Raw genomic sequence first — 12,962 nt, 5'->3', positions numbered from 1 at the left:
CGGCGCCGTCGCCGGGGAGCAGCTTGTAGAAGCCCTCGCGGGTGCGAAACTGCGACTTGATCTCCGCACAATCCCCCATGGCAGCGCCGGGGCCCGAGCCGCCCTCCGCACCGCCCGCCGCCATCTTGGGCGACCCCCACCCCAGCCCAGGGCCCCGCTAGTGCCGGACAGCCGCCTGCCGCCGGGCCCCCTGCCGGAAGCCGGGGATCCGCACCGGAAGAGGTGGTGTCGTCGCCCGGGCAACGCCTCTTCGATTGGCAACAGGATAGGGAGGCGGGACGAGCTCCAGCCGTCGCTCTGGTAACGGTTCTGGACTGAAGGCGGGGCTACAAGGTGGGCGCGGCCTTCGTGCCTGCGGCCGACGTGGTTGGCTGTGGGGGCGGGCCCCGTAGGGAAAGGGGCGTGGCCATCAAAAGAGCACAGGTCCCTAGCAACGGCGCTCTGGGAACCGTTTGCCTAGCAACGGGAGTACCCTTAAGAGAAGGCCTCATCCAAACCTTGTCCTTCCCATGACGTCACAGATGACTCCAGGTGACCCTGGAGTCTCCCGAAGACTCCCAACATACACCCTCCGGTGTTTCCCACTTACATCTTAAAGTCCCAGACTGGCCACAGCATCTCCAACCATTCCTCCCCACCCTTGATGATCCCGCAAATCCCACTGATCTCCATTGCCTCCATAAAACTCCAAGGACTTCATCTAACCGACTACTGATTAATACTAATACCAAACATCTCCACATTTCCCACCAACCTCCTATGTATCTCCATAACTCCACAATCTTCAACAATCTCACTCGGTCCTCTGACGCCCACCAAAATTTTATTGATCCCTGCAATGTCCCCAGTGTCCCAATAATCCACTAGTAACCCAAAATCTCTTCCTGATCCCATCAGCCCCCTGATAGCCAGTGCCCCTGACACCACCCTGCCCCCATCACAGATCTTCCTAGACCCACTTATTCAATCGCCTCCCAGATTTCTCACCGGAATGTCCCAGAAGCATCTCACACTCAACAAGTCCTGCAATGAAGTTAACATCTCGGGCTTCCCTGGTGGCGCAGTGGTTGAGAATCCATCTGCCGATGCAGGGGACACGGGTTCGTGCCCCGGTCCGGGAGCGGCTGGGCCCGTGAGCCATGGCCGCTGAGCCTGTGCTCCGCAGCGGGAGAGGCCACAACAGTGAGAGGCCCGCGTACCGCAAAAAAAAAAAAATTGACATCTTACTCCAAATCCTGCTCCTCTCCTGTGTCCTCATTTTAGGGCTGGCACTGACATTCCCTCCAGTCACCAGGCTGCAGAACTCAGTGTCTCCCTAGACTTCTGCCATTTCCCTTCACTCCCTGATTCCAGTCCCCAAGTCTTTTGCATTCTGTCACCTGAATTCCTCTGTTCCAGTCCATTCCTCTGTGCAGCCCTGGTCTAAACTCCTCTCCTGCTTGGGCCCTCCCTGTATGAGCCTTGTCTCTGCTCTCCCAGACTCCTGTCTCACCCCTCTATCTGCCCTCCACTTGGCATCTAGAGAGGTCTTTCTAAAGAATGATAATGATCAGGACCCTGCCCTGTTCAAAGCCCATCTGTGGCCTCCCTAGGGTTCTCAGGACAAAGTTCAGCCCTGGGTAATCTGTTCCTGCCAACCTCTCTTTCCAGCCTCATTTCTCACCACTGACTCCTCACACCATGTCCCAAAAATGAGGTTTGAGAATCTACCCCAACACAACACACTCTCTTTTGCCCTTGGGTCTTTGAATGCCCTGTTCCCTCTGCTTGGAATGGCCTACCACTCTGTTTTTGACCATTTATGAGCCAGCTCAGGAGCTCTGTCAGTCCTCTGGGCTCCCCTATCTGGGTTGTCATTGCCTAGGGAATGTGTCTGTCTCTCCTGTAGAGTGTGAGCCCCTGGAAAGCAGATCTGGGGCCACTGGGTCAACGCTGTGTTCCCAGCACAGGGCTGGGTTGACCCGCGGCACTTCAAGAGTTGTTTGATGGCCCAATGAATGAATAAATGAACAGATGGGAGAGACTATGCCGGGCAATGTCTGTGTTCCTAGCAAAGTGCCACTGTCCTGACTTGGAGGCCATGTCAACAAATGTGGTGAACAAATGAATGAGTGACTCGGCTGGAATGCCCTGAGGAAATTTTATTTAGATCAGCTGCCTTCCTCTTCTACCCCTGCCCTCTAGGGGCAGGAAGCAAACCAACAATGAAAAAAAACCAAGCTAAAACTGTGTATAAGGGAAAACCTGCTATCTACCTGCTTGAGGAAGGGGGCTATGGGGCCTCAGTCATCCTGGCCCTCATCTTCCTCTTCCTCCTCTTCCTCCTCTTCCTCTTCCTCTTCCTCCGCGGCTGCCAGGGCCTGCTCCTCCTCCACCGTGGGGTCGCTCATCTCCACGATCTCCGGGCCGCTGGGGTACTCTTGCTGAACAGGGGCTGGCAGGGACGGGTTGAAATTCTCAGGACTGTACTTGTGGCCCCAGCCGATATAGATGTTCTCAAACTTCCTGGAGGGGCAGAGAGATGCTGGGAAATCCTCCCTCAAAGACCCCAGCCTGGACTTTTGTTAAAGGTGGGACCCAGCCTAGGCATGGCATGCCTGCAAAGTTATGTGTGGTAGAGTGGAATGTGCTCACCAGGTTTCTCTGTTCATTGGTTCTTTCAGTATTCACTTAGCACTTACTAAGTGCCAGGTCTTGTCTAGAGCCACACTGTCTAACAGCACATGTAGCTGTTGGGTACCTGAAATGTGGTGAGACTGAAGAACTGAATTTCTAATTTTATTTAATTTTCAAATTTCACTTGTGGATTCTTCTTTGACCCATTGATTATTTAGGACTCTGTGGTTTAATTTCTACATACCTGTGAATTTCCCACATTTCCTTCTTTTACTGATTTCTAATTTCATTCCGGTGTGGTAAGAGAAGAAATTTTATATGATCAATCCTTTTAAATTTATTGAGACTTGTTTTATGGCTTAGCATTTGGTCTATCCTGGAGAATGTTCTGTACACAATTGAAAAGAATGTGTGTTCTACTGTTGTTGGAGAGGATTTTATTTAATTTTAATTAATTTTAATTAACTTAAATTTAAACAATAAAACTGATACTTCATTTATTGGAAGACATCTAAGTATGTCTGGGACAACCTGGGTACACGAATCTACTTTTTCAACTGTACGTGTTGTGAAATCTGAGTACAGGTCAAGTATTTCTTTTTTTTTTTTCAGGTCAAGTATTTCTGATGAAAATTTAGTACCCGAATTGAGATGTACTGTGAGTGTAAACTTCACCCCAGATACTGAAGATTTAGTATGAAAAAAAGAGTGTAAACTAGCTCGTTAATAATTTTTACATTATTGATTTCATGTTGTAATGAGAATATTTAGGATATTTGGGGTTAAATACATTATTAAAATTTTGTTTATATTGACCAGCACTGGTCTAGATATGGGAACCTAGCAGTGAACAAATTAGACAAGAATCCCTGCTGTGGTGCCTACATTCTAGAGAGAGGAGACTGACAATAAACAAGAGCATAATTGGTTGCATCCCAGGCCCACCAATTCACCTCTCCCCAGAATTTTAATGGGAGAAGGAAAGAGGAGTAGATGGGGGGAAAGGGAGCGGACTAAGAGACAGGGAGAGAAGCAGAGAGTTTGCCACGGGGAGCAGTTTGGATTTGACCTTATTTTCATAGCCTTGCTCTTCCCTCGAGAATCATTTTCCTCCGGGTCTTCCTCGGAGCCTTCAAATACACCGCTTCCTTGGAAGCCCCTGACCTCTGCCAGCCCTGTTTCCTGGGTCCAGGAACCAGCAGCCTCACCCAGGAGGTTGTGCTTGCTAGGAAGGCAGAGTCTTGTGCTCCAAACCAGACCCAGGCGATCAGAACCTGAGCTTTAACCAGAGCCCCTGGTGAGTCCTACCCATTCACAGTTTGGGAAGCTCTAGTCTAGAATGTCCTTCTGCCTGCTTTTCCCCTAGTTACTTCTTTTTTTCACCCAAAGATTTCCGATCAAGGCTGCTTTTCTCAGCCTTGAATCCTTCCTTGATCCCCTCAAGACATGACAGGTATGAGCTGTCATTGGTCCCTCCACTCTCCCTAGTGGTACTTCTCTTAGTTTGTAACAGGATATTTCATGGGGGTAAGGGGGTGAGGGAGGGTGAGGCTCGATGTACATACAGCTAACACCTATGCTTCCTCTGCCTGCTCCCAGAGTAGGATCCATATCTGCTTTTTCAACAAAGTACTTGGGGCCCAGCGTACAGCTGGTAAACGGTGACATTCAAGAGTCTTTTATAAAGAAGAAAAGTGGCGAGATGGATGCATGGTTGGGTGGTGGATGGGAGGGTGGATGGGTGGTTGGGTAAGTGGGGGTTGGAGGATGGGTGGGTGAGTGGAGCTCCAAGTTTGGATCCTTTGCTTTCAGAGGGATGCTGGCAAGTTAGGGTGTGGCCAGAAGAAGGGCTCTGGCAAAAGCAAGCATACCTCTTCCATGCTTCTGGAGGCGAAAAAGAAATTGTCAAGAATGTGGTTAAATTGTCAAGATGATGTAAAATCCCACCTTGACTGTGAAGCATAGCATCGAATACAACGCAGGCTATTCACTGATATGGAGAAGGAAAAGCTATGAAAAACCGTCATGCCATCTGCTGGACAGAGCCGGTGACTGCATGCCCTGTGGCTGCAGGCTACACTCTCTAGTGGAAAAGCTGGGATGGTGCCTGGTGAGAGGCTGAGGGACTTGTCTCGAGTGTGTAGCCGAGGTGGGAGGATGTGGGAGTGACCTCCACCTGCCAATCTTTTGGGAACAGCTGGTGGGGGATCCTGGTGGGGAAGATCTGTGCCCTTAGAGAAAAGATCCTTCAGATTGGAAGAACTGTGGAGGACGCCCAGGGAAGGAGTTAGCTTCCCCAGAAATGAGACTCTGCCCATCAAGGCCACCCCAAAGGGGACATCTGAGTCCTGTCTGGCTCCATGCCTCAGACAGCAGGAAAGCCTGAGCCAAGGGGCCAAGGTATCCACGTTTGAATACTGCACAGGCAGTGTGATCCCTGAGTCCCTTCCCTTTCCTGACCTTCCATTGTTTCATCCCAGGGGCTCACACACTTGGTATGGGATTTCTAATTTTTGCCCTAGTGGGACCCCTGGGAGCTGAGTGAGGAGGTTAGCCCCTGGGGGTTTCCTGAAGGGAGCTGTCCCAATCTCTGCCCACCCTGGTGAGTTGCCCCACCCGGCCTGGCTCTGATGACGTTGTAGCAGCGCCCTCTGCTGGGAGGCACTAGGAGAAGACCTACTTGCCACTGGCGTAGGCATAGGCCCCTGGCCAGAGATTGGAGCGCACGACAGCCACGGAGTACTGTGGGCTGAGGCTGCAGGACAGGCGGGCGGTCCAGGGTGACATGTGCATGATTTCTGTGGGGGAGCAGAGAGCACCAGGGATGTCAGAGGCTAGGCTGTAGCTCCCCCTGCCCTGCACAGCCCCCTGGAGGGAAGGTAGAGAGGAGGAAGAGAGGGAGCAAAGAGGGAGGACAAGGAAGGGCCTGTGGGGCCAACAGCATTGGCTTCAGTGTTTGAACCCTGGCTCTGACCACACTCTCACTGTGTGGCCCTAGGAAGCCACTACTCCTGTCTGAGCCTCAGTGACCGCACCCGGGAAAGGAGGCACTTATCTCACCTCCTTTGTAGGGTGGCAGTGAGCCCTGAGGCCCTGACAGGGGAGCTACTGTGATTCTCCTTCAAGGTTGGCCATCAGTTTGGACCAGGGATCAGAGGACAGGGCACAGGCTCCAGGCTCATGGAAATCAGGGTCCACATCCAGACTCTGTTCACTCGCCCACTCTCAGCCTCTCCTTTCTTCCTTCAGATGCCTGAGATCCCCACCTCAGGAAATTCTTGTCCAGTCTTCCAAAATCCAGCTCAAGTCCTGCCTCCTCTGGGGAGGCCTCCCTAGCTATCTCTCCCCCTCCCCAAACCCATATGGGACTCGAAAGACCATATCTCACCATCTGGACCATTGCCACGTGCCAGACAAGGTTCACAAGATGGACACATTCCTATAACCCCATGGGATGCCCATTTTATAGATGAGAACACAACCAAAGCTCACAGAGGTGCCCCCCGCCACCAGTCTCGCTGCCCCTCCCTTTCTCCCAGTCTCCACCAGAGCTGTGTGTGAAGTGGGGGCTGTTACCTGCATCTTCTGAGAGTGGCGTCAGCAGCGGGGGCCCGACCTCCTGCCCCGCCTCGTCTATCCCCTCATCTGCTTTCTCTTCCTCCTCCCCCAGCTCCTCCTCCTCCGTCTTCTGCAAAGGGTTCACCCAAGTGCAGCGGCCCTGGAGGTGGGGAGGAGGTCAGGTGCTACCCCCAGGGCACAGAGTCCGGCCTGTACTCTGGGAGGAGGTGAAGGACCAGGCAAGCATACTGGGGACGGGTCCTGTTCTCAGGGACCCAGAAGTGGGTAGAAGGACAAGGTTAGTCGCACAGGTAGGAGGTGAGGGGAGAATGGGCTGAGAGCTGCAGCAGTGAGATGGGGACTCCTGCCTCTCTCAGGTTCTGTGGCCTCCATTTGTGCATCCATTCATCCATTCATTTACTGTATATTTAAGGAGCACCTACCATATACAGGCACTGCTCTCAGTGCTGGATATGTGTCCTTGAGAAAAGAGACCACCCCCAATGTCTGCCCTTGTGGAGTTGACATTTGGCAGCCCAAATGATCTTCTGTTTGCTCATCTGTGAAATGGGGGTGTCATGGGTGCCTCTCTCATTGGATTGTTGCTGGGTTGCAGGAGGTACTGAAGAGCAATAAATGTTTGTTGAATGAATGAGTGAACCTAAGTGCAGAGCATACAGCAGACTTCAGTTTCAGCAACTATGACATGCGAATGACCATTGTACCCATCTCAGAAGCAGTTATCTGGATTCAATAAAACATTGTGGAGTCAATCAATGTTTATTGAATAAATGAATGAATAAAAAGTTCCTAGCACACAGCAGGTGCTGCCTTGAGTGAATAAATGTATGTAAAGTTCAGACACACTAGGCATTCAATAAATGCAGGTCCACCATCTCTTATCCACAATTCCGAAATCTGAAAAGCTTTGAAAACCAAAAGTTTTTCCGTAAGTCATTTGGCAGAAACCCTGACCTGAGTGATCGGAAGCTCTTCAGTTTTGCTGCAGAAATAATGACGCCTTTGAATACAGGCTGCAGCCCCAGCCCCTGCTTGAGATGTTGTGTAATACGTAGTGTGTGCACCCTGTCACTTTTTTAGTGTGTGTCACCTTTATTTTTATTGATTTTTTTAAAGTACTTTTATTTTTGTAAGTACTGTTTTTTTGGTCGCACCAGGAGTCTTGTGGGATCTCAGTTCCCTGACCAGGGATCAAACCAGGGCACCCCCCTCCGGAAGTGAAAGCACTGAGTCCAAACCACTGGACCACTGGGGGAATTCCTGTCACCTTTTTAAAATCGGAAAAATTCATAATTCCAAGGTGCCTCTGGCCCCAAAGGTTTCTGACAGGCAACTGTCAACCAGTATCTGTTGAATGAACGAAGGAATGGATGAATGAATGTTACTGAGCACGAGGCCTAGCGGCCGAGCAGGTGCTTGCTGTCTTATTTTGGAGTCACACCTGGCGCTACGACCCGCGGGGAGGCTGGAGTCTGGCCCTCACCTGTGGCAGGATGTGTTGCGTATGATGAACCCAGTTGGCCATGGAGTCCACCAACTCGAGGACTGGGATGCCCTCAAAGTCGGGGTTCTCCTCGTAAGAGTCGTGCCTGGCACCGCCCTCCTCCTCCTCGTCGCCCTCCTCCTCGCTGAACTGGTAGAAGCCGAGGGGGCTGATGTGTGTGGCGGCTGAGATGCGGGCGATCTGGGCCCGCAGGTAGTTGGCCTCGTTGCCCGGGAAGGGCGGGTAGCTGATGACCGGTGTGTCCAGGAAGCCAGTGAAGAACTTCTTGATCTTGCGGGCCTGCACGATCTGGATCGGCGTGACGTGGGGCAGCCTCACCCACGGCTGGCCCGGCTCGTTGCACACGAAATACAGGTACTTGTTGGCACCGTTTCGGCTCTCTTCCTTGGGGATGACGGGCGGCGGCTTCCACGTGGGCTTGGGGATGACGTCGGTGGCCTTCTCCTCGCCCTCGTCGCCCTCGTCGCTCTCCTCCTCGCCGTGCGCCTCCATGACCTCGCCGCCCTCCATCATCTCCTCCACCTCCTCCTCGTCCTCCCGGAATTCCACCTCAGCCACCAGGTAGCTGCGACTGAGCCCCAGGATCTTGCCCCAGAAGCGGCAGGTGTGGATGGGCTGCTGTCCCACTAGCTGCTTCAGGGCCATGAAGATGCGGAAGCTCTCGTCTGAGCTCAGGCCCACGCCGGCCTGCTCGAGGTAGAAGGCCTTCTCCATGATGTTGGGCACAGCAGTCCCAGCCTGCAGAGGGCGGGGCGGAAGGCAGAGGGAACCAGGCTGAAGCCCTGCTTCCCAGCCTGACTTTTCTAGAGTCTACAGAGTGAAACGACTCTGTAACCCAGTTGCTCATGCCACCGTTTCTGGCCACTGAGATGTAGGGGTAAGTGTGCCAAGGAACGAAGATGCCTAAATTGTACAGTGGATGTAAAAGGTTTGGGGCCAAGCATCCTGAGGTTTCTCCTACAGGTATACACTGCGTTCCCATTTTCTTACAAGCTCCATTTGTGAACAACACAGTGTTAAAAGGAACAATTATTGCATCCTCTTCCTATGCCTGCCAGACTGCTTCGCTGTTCACAAATGCCTGAAGTTCCTGTCCACGGGAGGATTATACGTTCCCACCCCCACCCCACTGCACTCAGGAGTGGCCATGTCACTTGTTCTGACCACTTGAAACGGCAGTGAAAGGGACACAGGTCATACATACCCAGGCAGGAGCTGTAAGAAACAATGTGCGTTTTGCTCTGCCTTCTTTTTCCTGCTCTGCAACTATGGAAGCCTGTGTTACAGTGGCACTTCCATCACCCTCCAGCTCAAGTGTCTGATAAGCCAAGCCCCCTTGCCAAGCCTGGATGGGCAGGTAGTGTGAGAAATAAACTGTGTGGTGTTAAGTCACTGAGATTGTTTGGCTGTTTTTTTTTTTTTTTTAATGTTTATTGATTCTATTTTATTTTTTGGCTGCATTGGGTCTTCGTTGCTGCATGCGGGCTTTTCTCTGGTTGCAGCGAGCGGGGGCTACTTTTCCTTGTGGTGCCTGGGCTTCTCATTGCAGTGGCTTCTCTTGTTGCAGATCATGGGCTTCAGTAGTTGTGGCTCGTGGGCTCTAGAGCGCAGGCTCAGTAGCTGTGGCACATGGGCTTAGTTGCTTTGCGGGATGTGGGATCTTCCCAGACCAGGGTTCAAACCCATGTCCCCTGCATTGGCAGGCAGATTCTTAACACCTGCGCCACCAGGGAAGCCCAGGCTGTTTGTTACCTCAGCTTGAAACGGCACGCCCTGACTAATACTCTATAGGAGGAGAATTGTTATTTTGAAAGGGATTCTGGCAGCTGCCCTCAATCTTTTTTTTTTCCTTTTTGTCATGCAGTCCAGCTTGTGGGATCTTAGGTCCCCGACCAGGGATTGAACCCACGCCCCGTGCAGTGGAAGTGTGAAGTCCTAACCACTGGAACGCCAGGGAATTCCCTGTCCTCAATCTTAAACGCAGTGCGAAAGCTTGTCTGCCTAGGGGACTTCCCTGGTGGCACAGTGGATAAGACCCCGTGCTCCCAATGCAGGGGGCCCGGGTTTGATCCCTGGTCAGGGAACTAGATCCCACATGCATGCCACAACCAAGGGTTCACATGCCACAACTAAGGAGCCCACATGCCACAATTAAAGGAACCGGCGAGCCGCAACTAAGGATTCCTGGAGCTGCAATTAAGGAGCCTGCCTGCCACAACTAAGACCCCATGCAACCAAATAAATAAATAAAGCTTGTCTGCCTAATTGATATTGACACCAGCAACTTGGGGACAGGGTCAAAACTTAATCCCAAGACTCACTGTGCTGCCAGCAGGGAAGATAAGGGAATGAGCATAGAAAACTCTCTTTTGGGGTGTGTGCCTGGCCCATGAGCCGATGGCCATCACCCTCTTTCTGGTAATGTCTTCCACCCACTTGGCAATGGAGTGGCCTCACCAACCGTGATTAAATGATATCACCTGGCCTTCTGGCCACTGGTGATTGGAGCAAGTGAGGACAACTGCTCCAAAGTGGCAGATCAGGCTCTCCTTCTCTACCTCTGCAATTTGTAACTGGGTGGAGAGAAAGTACATCTGGAGTCTCCCTGCCTAGAAATTACTTCTTTGGGATGGCTGGGTTTAAACCCGGGTTGGTCTGCCTCCAGAGGTCATATTCTTAGTCCCTACTCCTTAATTCCTCTATTAACTATGGTCAGAATCTTCCTTCCTCTTTCTTTCTCCCAGTTTCCAGGAAGATCCTATCTATGATCTGGGAGAAAAGATTTCCTAGTGGCAAGTAGATGAATTAAAAAAAAAAATTCAGGAACTGTGGGGCAGCTGTATGCTGCTGTGTGAGGAGGTAGGGGAGAGAGAGGAGCAGAGGTGAGATATGGGCACTGAGATCCCTGAATACCAGCTTGGCCTGGGGCCCAGCTACATTCCTGTCCTTGGGTTTGACGGCAGATGGCACCATCCTCAACCCCCTTCTCCACTGCTTGCCTTCTCCACAGTCACTTTCCCAGAGCCCCTTGCAGTCAAGGGATAGTTATGTGACCCAATCTGGCCAATAAGATGCAAGCAGAGGTTTTCTGAGGTGTTCCTGGGAAACTTTTGCTCCCCTGATTGATTGATGTATGTATTTATTTATTTGGAGGGCCACACTGCATGGCTTGCGGGATCTTAGTTCCCCAAGCAGGGATTGAACCTGTACCTTCAGCAGTGAAAGGGCAGAGTCCTGACCACTGGACGGCCAGGGAATTCCCTTGCTCCCCTTGTTTAAAAAAATAAAGGGAGAGGGAATTCCCTGGTAGTCCAGTGGTTAGGACTTAGCGCTTCCACTGCTGTGGCCTGGGTTCAATCCCTGATTGGGGAACTAATATCCCACAATCCCGCAAGCCACACGGCTCAGCCAAAAAAAAGAAAGAAAGAAAAGAAAGAAAAGAAAGGAAGGAAGGAAGGAAGGAAGGAAGGAAGGGAATTTATTTTTCTTATGTTTTGGTCATGCCACGTGGCATGTGGGATCTTAGTTCCCTGACCAGGGATCTAACCTGAGCCCCCTGCAGTGGAAATGGAGTCTTAACCACTGAACTGCCAGGGAATTCCCCAGAAATAGGATTTATAACCAGGCTTCTATGATGCTGAAAACGGCTTTCTTGGTTTGGGTGGAGTGGAGGGGAGGGATGAGGGAAGAAAGCCCTCAGTGCCCCTTCACTGGGGAGCCAACTTACCAGCTCTAAACTGCTTGCACCTATTAGGTGTGAGAAAAACTAACTCGTCTAATCCACTTGTCTTCATTTCTGCGACAACTATTTCCTGTCTTAAAGTGATCTGTGTTGCCAAACAAGTATAACACTAAAGTTAGTTTAAAACTATAAATGTGGGCTTCCCTGGTGGCGCAGTGGTTGAGAGTCCGACTGCCGATGCAGGGGACACGGGTTCGTGCCCCGGTCCGGGAAGATCCCACGTGCCGCGGAGCGGCTGGGCCCGTGAGCCATGGCCGCTGAGCCTGCGCGTCCGGGGCCTGTGCTCCGCAACGGGAGAGGCCACAACAGTGAGAGGCCCGCGTACCGCAAAAAACAAAACAAAACAAAACTATAAATGTGAGGATAGTCAGGAACTTTTCAAAACAGAGGTGCTGTGATGGGGAGTCTTATGCTACCAAACAGCCAAACCTGCTATGCAGCGGTTGTACACAACAAGCAGGAGAGTCCCAGGGCAGAAAGCCATCTACAGAGCAAGGCACTAAAAAGAGACTCCAGAAACAGACTGGAGTCCATGCCAGTGTAAATAAATGGTAGAGGTGGCATTTTCAAAGCAGGAGAAAGGATGGATTTTTCCATAAATGCTGTTGGGGAGCATGGAAGAAACAGAAATTCTTTGCATTTGGAAGAAACAGAAAATGAGAGAAATGAGAGCCCTTCCTCCCCTCAGACAGAAAAACAAATACAAAATGCTGAATCATGGATTTGAGTCTCTTCCTAGAAACATGCACAGGCCACAAACGCCCACAATTTTGCCCTCCTACAGACCTCGTCATATTAAAAACTCCAGCTCAAAAAAAACCCCCCAAAAAACCTTGAAACCAAAACCAAAACCAAAACCAAAAAACCTCCAGCTCCAAGTTCTAAGGGGATGGGACCTCTAGGGACCAAGCGTTCGAAGAGGACGAAGCCTCTCTCAGGATTGAATTTTAAGGAGGCAGAGCCTCACGGGCTGTGGAATTCTAAGCGAGTGGAGCCTCTAGAGGCACAGCGTTCTAAGGAGGCGGGGCCGACAGGGACTTGCGTTAGATAGGGGTGCGACCTGGAGGTGTGGGGGAGGAAGGGTGCAGTTCTAAGGGGGTGCGGCCTCCCAAGGAGAGACTGCTGATCTGAAATTTAAAACCATATTCTCAGGTAAGACTGTTCCTCACGTCTAAGACTTGGATTCCGACCTGCGCTCTGCTCACCCAAGGAAGGGCTCATTCCTTGGTCAGATTGTCGTTTCCAGTTCTCTCACTATCCCACCCCACTGTCGCCAGAATCCTAGAATTTCAGAAGCATAAAACGTGAGCACAGACCAACAGCATCAGCAGAGATGGCAGAGGTGATAGCCCGGGCTTTGGAGGACATGGTCCTGCCTTCCTAGTCCTGTCTTTTCTAGTTTCGAGCCCTCTAAGTCCTTCCTCCACAAATAGGAATAATAAATGGCACTTGCCTTACAAGGTTGTTTCAGGGAGGAAACGAGCCCATGCTCCTAAAGCTCTTAGCCGGGGTTGGTGGCGG

General features: G+C 51.4%; 2 protein-coding genes across 2 annotated transcripts in view; both read right to left on the bottom strand.

The window, feature by feature from the left end:
• The window catches only part of DMWD (DM1 locus, WD repeat containing), a 7,031-nt gene extending 6,870 nt beyond the window's left edge, over positions 1–161 (bottom strand). The window contains exon 1 of the mRNA XM_024768113.1: positions 1–161. This exon is cut by the window's left edge and continues 308 nt beyond it. Coding sequence (XP_024623881.1) covers positions 1–124 — 124 coding nt within the window. The 5' untranslated portion in view covers positions 125–161.
• Positions 162–2,227: 2,066 nt separating this feature from the next.
• RSPH6A (radial spoke head 6 homolog A) overlaps positions 2,228–12,962 on the bottom strand; it is a 14,723-nt gene continuing 3,988 nt past the window's right edge. The window contains exons 3-6 of the mRNA XM_024768666.1: positions 7,679–8,437; positions 6,193–6,334; positions 5,297–5,414; positions 2,228–2,505 (exon numbers count right to left, since the gene is read on the bottom strand). Of these exons, the coding sequence (XP_024624434.1) occupies positions 2,283–2,505; positions 5,297–5,414; positions 6,193–6,334; positions 7,679–8,437 (1,242 nt within the window). The 3' untranslated portion in view covers positions 2,228–2,282. The remainder of the gene's footprint in view (positions 2,506–5,296; positions 5,415–6,192; positions 6,335–7,678; positions 8,438–12,962) is intronic.

The sequence above is a fragment of the Neophocaena asiaeorientalis genome, unplaced genomic scaffold (assembly GCF_003031525.2).
Source record: "Neophocaena asiaeorientalis asiaeorientalis breed wild unplaced genomic scaffold, Neophocaena_asiaeorientalis_V1.1 scaffold629, whole genome shotgun sequence".
Taxonomy (NCBI): domain Eukaryota; kingdom Metazoa; phylum Chordata; class Mammalia; order Artiodactyla; family Phocoenidae; genus Neophocaena; species Neophocaena asiaeorientalis.
Note: the sequence above shows the minus strand (reverse complement) of the source record. Positions and strands in the feature narration are given on the sequence as shown.